General features: G+C 37.1%; 1 protein-coding gene across 1 annotated transcript in view; it reads right to left on the bottom strand.

The window, feature by feature from the left end:
• Positions 1 to 4483: 4483 nt before the first annotated feature.
• Positions 4484 to 19693, bottom strand: part of LOC113115318 (microtubule-associated tumor suppressor candidate 2) — a 41274-nt gene continuing 26064 nt past the window's right edge. Inside the window, exons 8-15 of the mRNA XM_026282804.1 lie at positions 14521 to 14587; positions 13607 to 13821; positions 12025 to 12130; positions 11692 to 11765; positions 11495 to 11593; positions 7321 to 7440; positions 6646 to 6743; positions 4484 to 6300 (exon numbers count right to left, since the gene is read on the bottom strand). Of these exons, the coding sequence (XP_026138589.1) occupies positions 6093 to 6300; positions 6646 to 6743; positions 7321 to 7440; positions 11495 to 11593; positions 11692 to 11765; positions 12025 to 12130; positions 13607 to 13821; positions 14521 to 14587 (987 nt within the window). The 3' untranslated portion in view covers positions 4484 to 6092. The remainder of the gene's footprint in view (positions 6301 to 6645; positions 6744 to 7320; positions 7441 to 11494; positions 11594 to 11691; positions 11766 to 12024; positions 12131 to 13606; positions 13822 to 14520; positions 14588 to 19693) is intronic.

Below are 19693 nucleotides of genomic sequence, written 5' to 3'. Positions count from 1 at the left end.
CTTAAGCTGCACTGTCATTTTCATTTAAACATGATCAAATATTAAAGAATTAAAACAGTTTATTTAGAAATTAAATATTAATTTATTAAGAGTTTTATCAAATATTTGGAATTATTTACAGAGTAGTACTATCAATATTAAATTAATATTTATATTGTATTAATGAAAGAACTACAACTATTACCATGTTAATTTAAGAATATTTTTTATATTTGTTTATGAACACATTTATTCATTTATATTATTGTATTTGTTTTTATTTATTTTTCTATTATTAGTTATTTATTTTTAGTTTGGAACTCCATAGAACAAAGCTCCTTTCCATACAATGGCAGTTCACACTGACCAAACTGATTAACTTTCAAAGGGACAAAAACATATTACAAACATTTAAAAAGTTATAGAATTTGCTTTAATATAAACTGTCATTATGTCCATATTTACAACATAATCACTCCCGTCTGGTGAGTTCACAAACTTCTGCAAATGGATGACTGAATCAGTGAGATGAATTAAAGAACCTAATCATTTAAATTTGGTAATTTTGGTATGGTCAAACTGTTGGTGTGTCCTTGTCCAAAATTATTTTATAGTATGAGAATATGCTACTTGTATTGTGTTTTTGTAGTATTATGATGTGTTTGCCCCTACACACTATTCAGCAAATGTGCAAACCTGTTACCCAATATGCCATATGTCTTAATAATTGTATTATTATTATTATTATTCGATTTTCATTATTAAAATATTAAATCATCTTGTGTTCATTTTGATCCCCCTTATAAACTGCAATATTTTTATATGGGTTTTTTATGTAAAAAAAATTGCTTCCCACAAGCAAATGTTTGGACTGAGAATGCCAAAAGTAATGCTCTACAGGCCTACAAGGATCAATTGTAGAAAATCAGTGAATACAGCCCTACAGTTTAATATTATATCTGAGCCAAATATGAAGGAATATATTTAAATCCACATCAGGAAGAACATACAACACAAGCAACTCAAGTGTGTTATTATATCTCGGTGTAGGTGATTGCAGCTGAGGATGAGATGAACGCCTCACAGGAACTGAAGGAAGCGTCTCTGCTGATCGCTGAGTCACCATCAGCTCTGCGGCTATGATACCTCCAGACTCTAAACACCATCGCAGTAGAAATAAACTCCTCCATCATCTTCCCCTTGCCTATTGATATCATTCAGCATTTCGAATCCAAAAAAGAATGCATAATTAGCAGATTCAGGGAAATAATGCAGCCTTTGCAAGGAATAGTTCAACCAAAAATGAAAATATTCTGAAAACTGACTCACCCTCAAGTCATTCAAGGTGGGTTTCTTTCTTCATCATAACGTATTTAGCAAAAGTTAGCATTGCTCACCAAAATATGTGATATCAAAATGATGATTCATTATCAAAGTTGGAAACAGTTCTGCTGCTTAATATTTTTTTCATATTAACAATAATAATAATAAAAAAGAAGCTATGTTTTAAAAATATAAATATTTTGTAATAACAATATACACTACTGGTCAGTAATTTGGGGTCAGTATTTTTTCTTCTTCTTTTTTTAAAATAAAAATCAATACTTTTATTCAGCAAGGATGTGTTAAATTGATAAAAAAGTGATAGTAAATAAAATATATTATTAGAATATATATTATTAGAATTTTTTTTGAATAAATGCAGTTCTTTTTAACCTTTTATTCATCAAATATATTAGACAGCAGAACTGTTTCCAACACTCATAATAAATCAGAATATTAGAATGATTTCTAAATGATCATGTGATCGACTGATGTTACATGTGATAATGAAGGCTGGAGTAATGATGCTGAAAATTCAGCTTTGCATCAGAGGAATACATTGTTTTAAAGTATATTCAAATAGAAAACTATAATTTTAAGTTGTAATAATAATTCACAATATTACAGTTTTTTCTGTATTTTTGATCAAATAAATGCAGGCTTGATAAGCAGAAACGTCTTTTTTTTGGTCTGTACTGTATATATATATATATATATATATATATATATATATATATATATATATATATATATATATATATATATATATATATATATATATATCAATTCTTTTTAAAGGAGTTGAAAGTCAGCTCTAAGAAATGGGATACTTTTACATTTTCTTTTAATATTTTTTTAATATTTAAACCCAAGGGGAAATAAAGTGCAACATAATCATCAAAAGAGTTTTTGAATGCATCACAACAGTGAGTAGATACACTAACAAGGTTCGAACGAAACAAATTAAATCACAGCTTTGAGACATGCTTTTCCATTAACGTGTTGTAACACAGATCACACATAAAGCTCATACAAGCTGTACAACACAAATTAGGAGAAGAGGGAAAAAAAGGACATTTCATTAACACAATCCTTAGTCTTTCCTTAAATATCCAATGACAGACAGCTGTGTTTGTATTCCAGTTCTTAAAAAAACCAAAAAATATTAATAACATGCAGTCATTATTTACTCATTCTCACACGTATACTCAATACAACACTAGTTCACAGTCTGGATAGATCTGGAACATAGTGTACAAGTCATAAAGACTATGATGACTAAGATGCTATATAATCCAATATTTGGCGATAATATAGCTTAAATGTCCGGAACATCAAACTAGGTAAATAGTTTTTAGCATGGCACAACGTGAAGTGCGCTACATGGAAAAAAAACAACAACATACAGGTTTGAAGCGATATGAGACTGAGTAAATAGTGACAAAATGTAATTTTTTTTGTCTGAACTGTTCCTTTATGAATGGAAGAAGCATTCAGAAACTTCATAATCATGTCCATGGGACACACAAAGTGGGGAAAAAAGACACAAGACAAAAAATCAGTGCATTTCACAACCTGACTGATTGAAGATTTCCTTTCATTTATATTTCAAATGCAGAGATGAGCATAATCCAAGCAGACACTTAAGGAACAGTAATTGCAGACAGGAAGTTGATTTTTCTATTTCATTATTTCATTCAGAGCTTCCAGTTAAATTGCAATATGAGTGAAATACATTTAAATACAAGTCTGATATTACATTGATGCCAACCTCTCAAATGTATACCTGTAGTTTACATTCCGTTCTGTAGATTCAGCATGAAGATGTTTTAATATGTATAACACTGTAATGCACCTTCCTAACCTGAGCTGGATCACTGACTGAGATGGGAGGTGGTACTCTCGGAATGAGCAGGAATAAATAAACATAATTCACCAGTAAAATGGTATAAAATCAGCCATCATTATAGTTCAAGTGTTCGTAAACGGCAGCAGCCATTTGCGCTCTCTGTGTTAGTACAGATGTTAAGGCTGAAGAATGTTAACGAATGATTTTTTGTTCCTATAAAAAAAATTCGTTGTCATTTATGCTAAACCTAAAATATGCAATCACTAATAGCTGCACTACTAAGTACACTTAGACATAAAATAAAACATGTATATTGTCCCCTCAGGACATTAAAACATTCATGAACAAGATGACTTCCTAACTCGTTTCTAAAGTTCCCGAAGATCGAGTCCAGATTTTTACCACAACGTCAGCAATAATACAAGAGCATATACACATACAGATGATCCACTTAATATACAGGATAGCTGTTGTAGGCCTTTCAGGGAAGATAAATGCAGGTGTAGTTTAAATACGTTCTGGTTATTATTCACTACTAAAGACTTTCCTGTTTTAAGACCATGGCTTTGACACTGTAGACCCTGAATGTATTACAATAAAGTCTCTGTAGAAGCCTGCATTTTTATGAACTGAGGTACTCATGATAACCTGTTGCAGACTTAAAATGCTAGTGCTTTTTAGTAGCCTACTTCTGCGCCAAACCCCAATGCCCCCCCCCCCCAAAAAAAAAACATTTTGTTAAATATTATGCAGGAAAGTCTGTATGAAGTAGGTAAAAAGCCCTCATAGTGTCCACATGAAAGCAGTTTAAGCATATTATCTTAGAGCAACCGGAAGACTTATGATACATACTCTACATAGAAGAAAGACAAAAACAGCCATGACTGATAACTGTGGCGTCAGTTCATAGTTCTTACAGCTTAATGCATTCTGGAGATTTCTGTAAACATGGACAGTTGAGATGAAGGCATGAGAATTGTTTACCCTCACAAACATGAGATGAAGGTAAAAACCGCAGGATGAAGTTTTGCAAGTTGTTTACACGACTGCATTTTCATTCCATGCTAATATTAGCATCCTTGTATAGTAGTCACAAAATGTGAATGAACCACCTTAAAAAATTTAAGTACATCTTAGACTAATTTCTATTGAGCCCCTAAACTACATAATTATTAGTTGCAATCCTGTTTTGACAAAGTATTGTCCTAATTTGAATGACATCTGTCCGTCCTAAACTTGCCTATAAAGATGTATTCCTGTCTTTTCCTGTTTGGTGTATTGAGTACAGAAATGCCTGGGCATGCACAGAGGGTTGCTGGTTTTCCTTTGAAAAAAGGTAAATTCTTAGTAAAATTGTGTATGTGTTATCCTGATCAGTCTTTGGAAAATCTTGATACAACAGGCAAAGGTTGGGGAAAAAGCACCATGATGTCCTGTTCGAATGGAAAACCTCAGCGCAAGCCAAAAATCCATTAGAGTAGAAGGTACAAAAAAAGGATATATTTCCAAAATGGCCTGTGAAACATCATAATGCACAACACTGTGACTCACATGATATAGTTTTACAGTAAAAATGGAGAATAATGTTCTCCTTTTTGTTCTCTCTAGTGTATGTTTATTTAACAATTAAAAGCTCAAATTTCTCAAATTTTCTCAATGTCATGTTGTTCCAAACTTGTATGATTGACTATTTGGTGGAACGCAATAGGAGAACTTTTGAAGAATGTGCTGTTTTTTTTTATTTTCCATGTAATTATGGGACTGATGCTTTCAAGCTTTCAAACCACAATAAAAGTGTAGGAAATGTGATCTATACAACTGTGTGCTACATTGCAAGTCTGTTAATCAACTGACTTTGAAAATCCTATTGGTCGTTAACAATGAATGAATTAGTTTTTATTTTATTTTATTAAACTATCAATTTAATTAATAGAGCGGTCTGGGGTGCATTTCCCAAAGTAATAAGCTGGCTAACTACCACAGTATGGTTCATCACTAGTGAAATTAACTAGCTAGTCATGAATGTTATCTGAAACCATTGTACTCTAACTTTGTCATTAGTGACATCATGCAGGTGGTGCAGTAATAATTTCTGCTAATTAAGTATGATTATTGCTTTATATAAGGAACATGTGAACTGAAGAAAACTTCGCTTTTTTGATTCATTTTTACATCAACTTAACAAAAACTAAAAGATGTAGAATTCAATGTTCATGTGAATGTCACATCATACTAACAATTCACTTCTAATCACAGGTTAAAGCCAGTAGTTCCCACCAAACAACTTTGTGAAGCTGTTTGATAATATTTTTTGGAACTGTATTTTCATGAAAATATTGAACGTTTAACTGGTAACAACAAAAAAAGTGTTAGTAACAATGGAACTTTCAACTTTAGCTTGAAATGCTTTTGAAAAATGCACCCCCTATCGATTCTTCATGAGTCAGTCCTGTTTGGTTCTCGAGATCAACTCTGGCTCTGGTTAAACTGTAGTCGGAGTAAATCAGTGAACTTAAATTTTACTCTCCTGCACCTTTTTAAAGCTTCAGAGCCTAATTATTAAAATTGTGTGAAGAAGAACAATCTTTTTTTTTACAAATTTCTTAATTTATGCTCCACATTAGTAAGTCAGTCATATAGGTTCAGAACAAGTACATTATGACAATATATACATTTTTGGGGGGTGGACTATCCATTTACATATACACACGTTAAACTATTTTGTTCAGTCGTTCAAAAAAAAGTAAACTCAAACCCTGATCACTGTACTAATTTAATAACATTGACACTGGCATGATGAAACTGAAAGCGCTATGACCACCATTTATGGTGTGAGAAGTGTGAGAGCCTCCTCTGTTCCATCCAACCAGAATCCAAAATGAGAAACATGAGTTACAGAAAAAAAGAGTGCGAGAGACTAAGAAAGGCAAGAATTGGACATTCATCTAGGGAAGGGCTGTTGCCGGGAGGGTGAAGAGGGACTAGAAGCTGGTCGATGAAGGGGCGACTGGGTGGGAGACATTCGTGGGCTCAACTCGCCTGTTTGAAGACGCCACAGAAGCTCTTCATTGGTGCGACTCAGTCGTTTCTTCTCAGTGCTCTCTTTCTCGACATACACCTGCAGGTTGGCATTTTCCTCTGAAAGTTGCCTGGTAGAATAGAGGAAACAACTACTGAGCACTATCCGTAGCTTGAAAGGGGTCATGCACTCTTAAAAATAAAGCTTTTACAAGGTGGTTTTCACATTGGCGCCAAACAACCTTTCAGTAAACAGTTATTCAAAGAACATCTGGTGTGAAGAATATAAAAAAAAAAAATCTAAAACTTTTTCCACTCTGAAGAACCTTTTATGCAATGGAAAGGTACCACGAATGTAAAAGGTTCTTCATGGAACCATTAATGCCAATAAATACGTTTTTTTAATAGTATACCATGGAAATACTTTCAAACTAAGATGCCTTTAATGGTATAACTTAGAAATGTTTTATAAAGACCTGGACATAGCAAGGTTGCGGTCAATCCTGTCTTTTAGGTCTTCATTTTGCTGCTGTAACACCTGAATACGCTCCTCCAACAGAACATTCTTTTGAGCCTGTGTAAAAACATAACAAATACTCTAAATGACTGAAAAACTCAACATTTCTAATTTCAAATGAAGCCGTTTAGCTTTATTACTCTTAATATACTCTTAATATACGTTCAAATAACAAGGAGAATACAGTCATATCAGAAGTGTTTTATTCTACAGGGGCCAAAATGTATCTTGGTAACTTTCTATTGTTACTAGACATCTTTTATGGTTGACAAATACATTTGCATATAGGACATTTTTAATTTCTAATGGCCGAAGTAACTGAATTTTTTTAGGTTTTGCTTGATAACATCTGTCCCGTGTAGACCCTTTTGAAAACAAGTTTGAGTAAGACATACTGTATGGAGGCACTGGTCTTTTTAAATTTTAAATAGGCTTTAGTTATGCCATGAACTTTACTTGCTGTTTTGCAGGGGGAGGGACATTGTCACTCTACAGATCATTTGATTTGTCAAAAATGTAGTCATCAAAAAGTTGTCCCACACAGACGTTTTAAATGTGTATACAGTATCTGATAAAAAGTGAAGTGTCTTTAATATTTAAAGCTATGTGTAACATTGTTTGTAGTGTCTGTTACCATTTTTTCCAGCTCTGAAATTTTGAGCTCCTGTTGATGAATCTGCTGGTTCTTCATCTCCAGAACTTCTTTAAGACTCTTTAGGTCTTCCTCAATATGCTGATAAGGAGCAAGGGCATCCTGTACACACAAACAGAAAACAGATGCAAACTACTACATTTCTACACCCCAGAACTAACCATAACTCATTCTTAAATATTTGATTATTATTACATTATAAAATATTAATTCAAGGATTAGTCCACTTCCAGAATAAAACTTTCCTGATTATTTACTCAACCCAATGTCATGCAAGATGTTTATGCCATTCTTTCTTTATACAGTCGAAAAGAAATTAAGGTTTTTGAGGAAAACATTCAAGGATTTTTATCCATTATAGTAGACTTCAGTGGAGGCCAATGGGTTGAAGGTCCACATTGGTGTTTCAATGCAGCTTCAAAGGGCTATACACAATCCCAGCCATGGAATTAAGGGTCTTATTTAGGGAAACAATCTGCCATTTTTCTTTAAAAAATTAAAATGTAGATACTTTTAACTACAAATGCTTGTCTTGCAATAACACGACCTCACGCATTATGTAGTCTCATTGGAAAGGTCACTTGTGACATAGGCAGAAGTACTGACCCAGTGTTTACAAAAGTCAAATGCCCTTTACAAAAAAAGCTAAAACAATGATGTTGGACAATGATGTTGGACATCTGAAGATGGAGGATAAAATGAGATAATTTTTTTTCACCCTACACTACTTACCGAGCTTGACTTTTCAAACTTCATAACTTAATACATAAAGTCCTACATGTGTATTGCACAGCTATAGTGCAATTTGAGCATTTGTGGCTGAAGAGTATATCAGTCTTAATTTATTTTTAGTAACTGTTCTTCAGAAAAGTCCTTCAGGTCCTACAGATGCTTCAGTTTTCCAGCTTCTTTCACATATTTGAACCTTTTGCAGCAGTGAACATCGCTTGATTGTGCCATCCCAAAGAAGCACAAAGTCACTTTTACGCACTTTTAAATGAAATGTTCCCTCCTGGTGGAATGACCTCCCCAACTCAATCCGAGCAGATTGAGTCTGCTCGGATTGAGTCTTTAGCCATCTTCAAGAATTGGATTAAAACCCATCTCTTCCATCTTTATTTGACCCTCTAACTTTAGCACTCACTATTCTAATTCTATTGTATTCTAATTCTAAAAATCTAACTAACTTTCTAATCTTTTTGTATTTTCTTTTCTTTTCATTTATTATACAATATATATATATATATATATATATATATATATATATATATATATATATATATATATATATATATATATATATAACTCAATCTGCTCGGATTGAGTTGGGGAGGTCATTCCACCAGGAGGGAACATTTCATTTAAAAGTGCGGCATAAAAGTGACTTTGTGCTTCTTTGGGATGGCACAATCAAGCGATGTTCACTTGCAAAACACAAGCTTCTAGAGGGCACATAAGTCTGAGGTAATAAATGTAGGTATATGGGTGCAGAGCCAGTGGTGGTTCTGTAGGCAAACATCAATGCCTTGAATTTTATGCAAGCAGCTTTTGGTAGCCAGTGCAAACGGATGTGTGATGTGTATTCTTTTCAGCTCATTAAAAATGTATCTTGCTGCCGCGTTCTGGATTAATTGTAAATGTATGATAGAACTGGCTGGAAGACCTGACAAGAGAGCATTGCAATAGTCCAGCCTGGACAGAACAAAAGCTTGAACAAGGAGTTGTGCAGCATGTTCCGAAAGAAAGGGCTTGATCTTCTTGATGTTGAATAAAGCAAATCTGCATGATCGGACAGTTTTAGCAATGTGGTCTGAGAAAGTCAGCTGATCATCAATCATAACTCCAAGGCTTCTAGCTGTTTTTGAAGGAGTTATGGTTGATGTGCCTAACTTGATGGTGAAATTGTGATCAAACGATGGGTTTGCTGGAACCACAAGCAGTTCTGTTTTGGCAAGGTTGAGTTGAAGGTGATGGTCCATCATCCAGGAAGAAATGTCTGTTAGACAAGCTGAGATGCGAATAGCTACTATCGGGTCATCAGGATTGAACGAGAGGTAGAGTTGAGTGTCATCAGCATAGCAGTGGTATGAAAAGGCATGCTTCTGAATGACAGAACCTAATGATGCCATGTAGACAGAGAAGAGAAGTGTTCCAAGAACTGAGCCCTGAGGCACCCCAGTAGTTAGATGTTGTGACTTGGACACCTCACCTCTCCAAGATACTTTGAAGGACCCATCTGATAGGTAAGACTCAAACCACTGAAGTGTGGTTCCTGAGATGCCCTTTGCCAGTAGGGTTGACAGGAGGATCTGATGGTTAACCGTGTCAAAGGCAGCGGACCGATCAAGCAGCATAATTACTGAAGATTTGGATCCGCTCTTGCCAGTCTTAGGGTTTCAACAACTGAGAGCAAGGCAGTCTCAGTTGAATGTCCACTTCTGAAGCCAGATTGATTGCTGTCAAGGAGGTTGTTCTGTGTGAGAAATGCAGAGATTTTGGTGAACACAGCTCGTTCAAGTGTTTTTGCAATGAAAGGAAGAAGGGAATGAATGGGGTTATTTTAATAATTTCAGCATTTGTTTTTGTCTTGTGGACTATATGCAAACATCTTTTATGTAAAATATCTTACTCAAGACAGTACTAAATAAAAAAATAACATGCATTTATTATGATCTCTCTTATTTTTGAAAATTATTCACATTTTCATAGATTCTGCAAGGGGTTCCTAAACTTCCTCATGCCACTGTATGCTGATGATAGTCAGCTGTATGTTTCTTCGGGGCCCGGAAAAACATACCAATTTGAAAAATTTATGTAATGCATAGTCGGTATAAAGACCTGGATGAGGAGAAATTTCTTACTGCTAAATTCAGAAAAAAACAGAGGTGTTAATTATAGGACCTAAAAACTCTGCATGTAATAACCTAGAACACTAAGACATGATGGCTGCTCTGTCAATTCTTCGTCATCAGTTAGGAACCTAGGTGTGCTACTGTATTTGATAGCAATCTTTCCTTAGAAAGCCACGTTTCTAGCATTTGTAAAACTGCATTTTTCCATCTCAAAAATATATTTAAATTATGACCAATGCTCTCAATGTCAATTGCAGGACCATTGTCAACCAGGAAGTATGACCATATTAGCCCATTTCTGTCAACTCTGGAATGGCTCCCATCAAACATCATATAGATTTTAAAATAGTCTTCCATGTCCGTAGTGTTCTCAAAACTCTGGCAATTTGATAAATCCTCAAATATCAAAATCAACAGAGGTTGGCAGATCTTTTTCCTATTCAGCTCCCAAAACTCGAATAACCTACCTAACACTGTTCGGGAGGCAGGCACACTCTTTCAGTTTAAATCTAGATTAAAGTCCCATCTCTTTAACCTGGCTTACACATAACACAGTAACACATTTCTTATTTTCAAATGCATTAAAGGATTTTAAAGCATTAATTAGGAAAATCCGGAACCGGGAACACTTCCCATAACACATGCTGTACTTGCTACATTATTAAAACAATGCCATCTACGCTAATATTTGTCTGTTTCTCTCTTATTCAGAGGTCACCGTAGCCACCAGAGCCAGTCTGTGTCCAGATCAGAGGGTCACTGCAGTCACCCGGATCCAGTACGTATCCAGCCCAGATGGTGGATCAGCACCTAGAAAGGACCTCTACAGCCCTGAAAGATTTGATGCTGTTCAGTTGCTTTGTTAAGATCTATATTGTTAAAAGCACTATTATAAATAAAGGTGACTTGACTTGACTACATTAAGAAAAATCCTGGAATGTTTTCCTCACAAAAACATAATTTATTTGCGACTAAAGAAAGACATGAACATCTTGGATAACATGGGGATGAGTAAATTATCATAATTATAAGAGTTAGGGCACGAGTCCTTTAACCACAAAGCATAAAAAAGTGTCCAGCATGTTTCATTACTGTTTAAAAAGCATCCCAGGATGTCCTGAATTTGCAGAGCTATAAATTAGACAAAAAAAGGTGACCCATCTGCTTGGCCTCATTCCAGATATGTATGAATGTTCTTTATTTTCTGGAACACAGATGACAAATTTTGAAGAATCTGGAGATGAACTCTTGTTTTAATACCACTGGCCACACACATACAATAAAAAGACTATGAAGAACAGTACCACTATCTGCTCATCTGTGCTTCTGCGCAGTGCTTCTTCAAATCGCTTGGCCCGGTCTCGTAGAGCGCGGTTCTGAAATGTCAAGGTGTCCACCTGATCCTAAATGCGGCACAGAAACACAAGTTATTATAAAGAAAAGGGTAAAAACAATGTACTGTACAATGCATTTTGGCATTAAAAGCAGGAACATACAGTACCTGCAGTGAGAGTCTGAGCTTCTCAAATTCCTCTTCCATTGACTTCTTTTGCTGCTCATGTGCCATCTTCAGGTCTAAAAATAAACAACCAATTCATGTTAGTAACCCACTGATGAAGAATAATTAACAGAAATCATTGATTCATTTGTATTTAGTAATGTTGTTAAGCAGGGACTTCAACCAGGAGTTTTAATAGTGGGCCAAACCAGTAGCTTCTAGGCTATAATGCCCTAATAATGCACTCCAAGTAAGACTAGGTTTTTAGACACAGTTAGGTTTTTAGACAGTTGCTTGGATTTCAGGGAGTGTAATGGGTTTGTCAGCAGGACTCACTCTTGATGGTTCTGGTGTGTTCTTCCTGTAAAGTGGCCAATGTGGCACCATGAGTCGCTTCCATCTCAATCATTGCCCTCTCATGTTTTTCACTCATTTCCTCAATCTAAAACAGAAAACAAAAATGGTTGTCAGGTTTAACAGGTGAACTGGAATATTGGTCAACAGAAAGATTTTAAAGTGTTTATCTGAATGCTGTCAATAGAAACATACAGTGCCATGTTACTTTCATTTTGTCTTACTCTGGTCTTTCTCTTTTTCATACCAACACAATTTTGATCAGCTCTATTTGCCATTTTGAGACTTGTTGACAATATGAACTTTTAGCTTAAATTTTCTATTGGCTGGAATTGCAAATTTGTGTGTTAAAGTTCTCAAAAACTGGCAATGTGATAATTACTCGCATATCAAAATCGACTGCGGACGGCATTTCCTTTCCCTACTTCCTAGTCTCCCAAACTCTGGAATAACCTACCTAACATTGTCAGATACACTCTGTCAGTTTAAATAAAGTTTAAATACCCACCTCTTTAACCTGGCTTACACAACACACTCATGCATTTATAATATTCAAACATGTTAAAGGATTTTTAGGCTACAATAATTAGAAAAAAAGAAAGAAAACAGAACCAGTTACACTTCCCAAAACACAATGTACTTGCTACGTCATTAGATGAATGGCATCTACGCTGATATTAGTCTGTTTCTCTCTTATTCCTAGGTCACCATAGCCACCAGATCCAGTATGTATCCAGCCCAGATGATGGATCAGCACCTAGAGAGGACCTGTACAGCCTTGATGTCAGCGGAGACCAGGACAACTACATGAGCCCCAGAGACAGATCCACAGTCAAGTCTCCTAGATGATTCTTCTGCACAGTCTGACTTTGCTGCAGCCTGGAATTGAACTGCTGGTTTCGTCTGGTCAGAGAAGAACTGCCCCCGGTGTGAAACTGATTTCGCCCAAGGTTTTTTCTCCATTCTGTCACTGATGGAGTTTCGGTTCCTTGCTGCTGTCCCCTCTGGCTTGCTTAGTTTGGGAACACTTCGCTGACTTGATTGCACAGATACTACAGTATTTAAACTGAACTGAGCTGGATGATGACATCATTGAATTCAATGATGAACTGCCATTTTGCTTTATTGACACTCTATTTTCCTATTTAATACTGTTCAGTTGCTTTGTTTCTGTTCAGGCAAAATTAGAGAGTTCTTAGATTCCCTTTTTGCTAAAATTTCGCTTGCAAAATGTATTTGTGCAATAGCACCAAAATGCTTTTTATGCATACACTAGAGTATGTGTACAGTGTGCATGAAGCTAATTTGATAAAGACTATGTTTGGCTATACACATATTTGTACGCAAACAATTAATTTCAAAACTAAAGTATATTTTGGGCTTAAGGGAAGATGATTACTGCATCATCAGACTACATAGTCATGAAACTACCTTTCCGGGCTTTCTTAACACTCATAAACTTTCACACCCTGCACTCCTATATGTACAATGCCAAAATAAAAGCCTCTTCAGGGTGTGTCAATAATAATCTCAGTCTTTACACTCTGTTACTTCCTCATCTTACCTGTTCCTGGTGCTGGGAGCGCAGCTGCTCCAAATGGCTGTTCTGCTGATGTTGGAGTCTCTGTATCTCAGAGGTGTGCTCCTCAACCAGTCTCTCCTGTAGGGCCTTGAGCTCCTGCTGTTGCTCCTCTTGTAGTCCTTTCAGCTCCCGCTCAAAACTCTGCTCCAGCAGGGCCTTCTCACCCTGCAGACGCTCCCACTGCTGAACGCTGTCCACTAGAGAGACAGAAAATAGTTTGTTATGGTCATGCTTAACCTTTAGAAAATGTTGATGATATATGTTTAATGTTGATAATGTGCAACCCTGTTACTTTCAACCTTGGTACCTATTCCGCTGAACAAATTAAATAATATATGAGGTGTTATTTTCTGTTCATTAAATATCGGGTTTGTGATTTTTGCAACCCTTTTAGCAAAATTTTAGATGAGTCTGAACATTTAATTTTAATTTTAATCCTAACAGATTAAAAGCATAGAGAATAGAAGGGGGAATCATGCCATAACACAGACGAACAGATTGTTTATGGTCATTAAAGTTGAAAAAAAAATATTTTTTTTACTGAATTCAACTAAATATGAATCAAAATTATGATGTATTATTTTATATGAGATATTTAATGCATATTTGAAAATCATAAAATCATATGTATTTTAGGTGAAAATCATGACGTGTTTCTTTACGTCTGCATGATGTGAGATGAGTCACATTCCAAATTAAATATGAGGAGGATGGAAAGATAAAAATGCAGTTTACAGATATGTAATCTGAGAAGGTCTTTATAGTTTCTTTCTTATTTTATGGTTGAAGTCATCCTAACATTTGTCAGTATACTGTAGCACATGTGTCAGAATGAGATCACTGTGAAGTACGATTGTTCTTTTCTTTATTTTTTCTCTGATCCAGAAGAGTCTTACCCACTTCATCCCTGATCCTGGCTAACTGCAGGGACAACTCCCTCTCCTTCAGGGCAGCATTCTCACTCTGCAAAACACACACACAAGCTTGCATGAGTGTAAGAGACAATTATGCAGAGGAATAGATTTAAAAATAGTAAAATGTGCTCAAAGCATTGTTAAATTGTTTGTAATACATTAAATTAACTTGAGGGATGAATCTGCAGAAATCTGCAAAACTTTTTGCATGCCTGGTAATGGATACATTTTTCATTATCAATATTTTAACAAATCAACCAAAATACCACTTTAAATAAGATCCCTGTATACCAGTGTCAAGTAGTGACTTCTTTACTATCTCATTTATTTATTAATTTATCAGAGTTGACAAATAAGAAACAACATGGCAGGTGTCAGTTTAAAAGTAGGGCTGTTGCTAGGAACAGCCATTAGATGGTAATGCCTTTAAAAGTGACATACACATGCTTAGATAAACATATATGTATTCACGATTTGACAAGCATGGGGAAACAATATTTAATCTGTATACATTTTGCAGACTGAGCACTGAAAAAACAACTCATGGACAGACTTCAGGCACCAAAGCTGTTGTGGATCCACTCCCCCGAATCCACCCTTAACTGGCACAGGATTGCAGAAAATTACGTTTGGCAAATAATAATTTATAGACAGTTACTTTTACATATTTCCCACATTTTCTTATGTAACTTTTATAATATACTTCAAATCACAGTGGAATTTTATAGTAATCACAGTATTTAGGTAGTTCCCAAACTCCTTCTCTCCAATGGTTTGGAAGTGCAGAGCATTCACTGCTTAAAATGACTACACACATCTGTTATATACCTTCTGGACACATAATTAAATACAAAACTGCAAGTTCCTCTTGATACGGTCTCATGGAGGAAGGCGATGACAATGAAGATATTACCCAAAGAAAAAGTTTTTAATATAATAATACACAGGAGAACAGGCAAGGAAATAACTCAGGATAGTAGTAACATTTGTAACGTGAAACAATAACCGAACAGAAAAAAGACTTTAAGTAAGGCAGCTGATGAGTAGAAAACAGGTGGAGGGAGTTAATTAATAATGACTAATGAGCAAATTAATCAAAAACCATAGAAACAAACAAGGCAGGAGAAAGGGAATCACAGAAACCTAAACCCCAAAAAAGATCATAACCATAACAGTTCCCCGCCTCCTGGAACCGCACTCTCGTGCCGACAAAAAGTCCAGAGGAGGGAGGGTGGGAGTTCAGGAGGCAGGCGTGGGGCAGGCAAGGGGAAGGCAACTGAAATGGAGCATAGTCCATAGGGCCAGGGTGGAGTGGATGAATGAAGGAGCCAGTGAAGAGCCCGGAGCAGGACGAGCCAGATGGAACTCCAGAGGCCAGCCAGTACAGCAGCCCACAGTGGAGACGACGGCGGGAGGAGCCATGGTGGAGAAAGGGCTGACAACACCAGGGGGACGACTGACGGAGACTCAGCCAATGGATGAGGAGCCCTGGATGGAGCAGAGCAGATGGAGAGCCAGGATGACACTGAGGATCCAGAGGGCCAAGGTGAAGCTGAAGACTCAGGCGACCGAGACAGATGCCGGTCTCCTCAAGACTGTGGCAGAGACGGAAGCGACTGAGGGTGGAGGTGGAGCCGGAGGTAAGGAGGAGCCTGACAGAACAGAGTAATGAGGTGAAGCAAGAGGAGTGGAGTCCCGAGTCGGTGGATAGTCGACGACTGACCAAGGCAGAGCCAAAACACCTAAGAAGCTGGTGGGATGACGAGCCATGGTGGAGACGAGGGAGCCAGGAGCCAAGGTGGAGCCAATGGTTCAGAGGTCCAAGGTGGAGTCTGGGTCTCGAAGGCTGGAGGCGGAGACAGGGGATCCTCCGACCCAAGGTAGCTGTTGACGGGAAGTCCTGTAGCACAACTGACCCACCGGACATGGCGTGCTTAGGGTAAGCTGTTGGGCTTTCCTTAGGCAGCAGACTAGGCTGATGGACTGGCTCGCTGGTACAGAGGAGGAGGGAGTGGGTGGCTGGGTGAGAACACAGAAAGACATGAGCTGGGTTGAACCAGCAGAGACACAGGAGATTTAGGGCTGGGTGGAACCAGTGGAGTCGCAGGAGATTTAGGGCTGGGTAGAACCAGTGAAAACGCAGGAGATCCTGGGGCACAAGGTAATACTTCTTCAAACCAGTCTATTAAATCCATTTTAAAGATATCCATAAGTTTCTTTGAAAACATCCCAGAAAGTGGCTGAAGCTCACCCTCAGTGACGGGAGTGTGGGTGGGGCTACCCTCTAAGCCCTCAATCTCCACCAGTACTCCCCCGGGGATGGGTGATGTTGTCGGCTCACACACCTGGTCAGAATGTTCTTGAGGCTTGGGCTCCGGGGCGACAATAGGCTCAGTGGCGGTAATACTTGCTAGCTCACATGTCACGGCAGGCTCAGGCTCTCCATCTGCGGCGGGCTCAGGCATTTGCTATGTGCAGCAGGATGACGGCTGGCTGGTCTCTGGTTCGGGAGTGGAGCTGGGGATATCCTCCTCAGCGGGGCAGATGGTGAATGGTGATCCATTATTCTCCAGCACCCACTCCACGAAAACAACGAAATCCTCCTTGGGACCCTTCACTGGAAGACTTACACCGCTTGCACGAATACACAGAGTGAGCAGTCAGGTAAGTGTGTAAGGCACGCCTAATCTAAAAAGTCCCTGGTATGGTACTCCAGTGAACAGTCCTGTTGCTCCAGGCAAAGGAGTTGCATGCCAGGGATAGCCATTCCAGGAGGAGGAGAAAAACAAAAAGAAAAGAAAAACTTTGAAGGTCGTTTATTCTGTTATTGGTTACATGGAGGAAGGCTATGACAAGGAAGATGATCCACAAAGAAAAAGTCTTTAATATAATAATCCACAAGAGAACAGGCAAGGAAATAACTCAGGATAGTCGTAACGTTCATAACGTGAAACAATATCTGACAAAATACTGAACAGAAAGAAGACTTTAAGTAAGGCAGTTGATGAGTGAAAAACAGGTGGATAGTGTTAACTAATAATGACTAACGAGCAAATTAATCAAAAACCATAGAAACAAACAAGTCAGGAGAAAGGGAATCACAGAACACTAAACCAAAACAGATTATAACCATAACACCTCTAGCATTAAAATAAATCAGTGTGCTCCAGATAACCATGTCACAGAGCTTAATCTGCACTAATTACACTATACGACAGCTGTATTTGTCAATAACACAAATTTACTCCACAGTGACGTAACCAACCACATCTATACTTGGAAATGATTATTAATTGATAATGCCATAATACAATTAGATGCTAAAGATCCATACTTGTTTATAAGAATCAGTGTCAGCAAATGAAACCGCATGAGGCAGCATTTTAAAATAGCAGTCCCGAATCTTACACTGATTCAGTTCCAAATGCCAGCTGAGATCCCACGGCATCTGCTGTTTTAAGTGACTGCCATTGTGAAAAGTATTATGGTAGTACCATAGTAGTTCAATGGTAGTGAAGTCCATGCACCATTGTATTAACAAGGTACCTCCCAAGAATACCATACCACCATCAAGTCCAAAATGGTAGCATCATACTTAGCAAAAACAAAAAAAAAAACAAACAAAAAAAAACATATAAATTACCAAATATTTCACCAACTGGAAAAATTACTGTTGTCAAGCAGTCTTTTTTTAAAAGTTGATTTAATAACAAAAAAGATACAAAAGACACACAATTTGTAGCATATCATGCCTTAAATAGATGCTGCTAGCCTTTTTAGTTTATAACCCTCTCATACAGTGTGTAAACTAAAAGGTCAAGACCCTATGAACCCACGAATGCCCTGAAATGTCCCTTCTTCAGATCTCACCCATCATATTTTCCTCCGGCACACAAGATGTCACGCAGATCCCTGGAGAGTCTTTCCATGAATACAAATATGACTGCCTTGTCTTCACCGTGGTTACCTCACCTACTTTCGTTTCCTGCTGTGAAAGGTCTAGAATAGGGAGAGCAAGGCGGTCTCAAGGACTCAGTCCCCACCTATAAAACAAAAGATAAATCTCCAGGGTGTAACACTGTTACACCCCAACACACCTACAACACTGAACGTGTTTAAAACATGTGTGTGTTTTGTACAAGGAATTGTGATTACCACTGCTCAATTGGAGGATTAGTGATTAAAAAACAATAACCCTAAGTTTTATGTTTTTTTACTTTAAATCATATGGCTTGTTAAGGAGAGGGAATCCCTACATTTACAATAAATAAACCAGCCTTTGTCCAGTAGCAACCCTCTACGGACACCTTGGCAATCGAATCGCCATTGGATAGTACATTTTTTAGTTTACTCGCCAGACTGACATAGATATATATGTATATGTTTTTTTAAATGGCACAGCTTTTTAAATACCTGAAAGTACACTCTTAACAGTCAGTCAAGAATTATAATATATCTGGATAATCGAGTATTATTTAACGATAGAACTTTAGTAATTATTATTAAAGCTTGGTAACCATGTATGAATGTATTGGCATTTTAACTGAATTTAGGACTGGTGGTGGTGCTTTGTTGATTATTCAGCGTTTCTGTAAAAAAAGGGAAAAAACTATAATACTGATAAGATGATAATTATAATAATAATAAGAAGAAGAAGAATAAAAGAAGAAGAAGAAGAAGAAGTGAAAGTATATAGATGCCCTAAACTTACCCTATACTTAGCCTTTAATTCACTCAATGGTGAGTAAAATATGAGAATGTATTAGCCACTGGCTAATATTAGACATCATTTAGTCGCCAGAGTGAAGATTTAGTCACATATGTAAGTGATTTACTCACTATGTAGAGAGCTGAGTAGGAATAGCAATCACCATAGAGACTGCATAGCAACCTGCTTAATTCCACTCACAACAAACAAGCACTCACAACACCTTAGGGACCACATGGAATAATCCTGGAAACCCCCATGAACAGCTTAGTGACTACACGGTAACCGGCTATCAACCACGCACAATATCTTAGGAACCACATAGCAACACCCTAGCAGCCATTCAGAACATCTCAGCATAGCAACCCCCATAACATCTTAGAAACCACACCTATCAACCTCAAAGAACAATTTAGTGAAAGGGAAGTTACATTCAGCCAAGTGTGG

This window comes from Carassius auratus, chromosome 15 (genome assembly GCF_003368295.1).
Source record: "Carassius auratus strain Wakin chromosome 15, ASM336829v1, whole genome shotgun sequence".
Taxonomy (NCBI): domain Eukaryota; kingdom Metazoa; phylum Chordata; class Actinopteri; order Cypriniformes; family Cyprinidae; genus Carassius; species Carassius auratus.
Note: the sequence above shows the minus strand (reverse complement) of the source record. Positions and strands in the feature narration are given on the sequence as shown.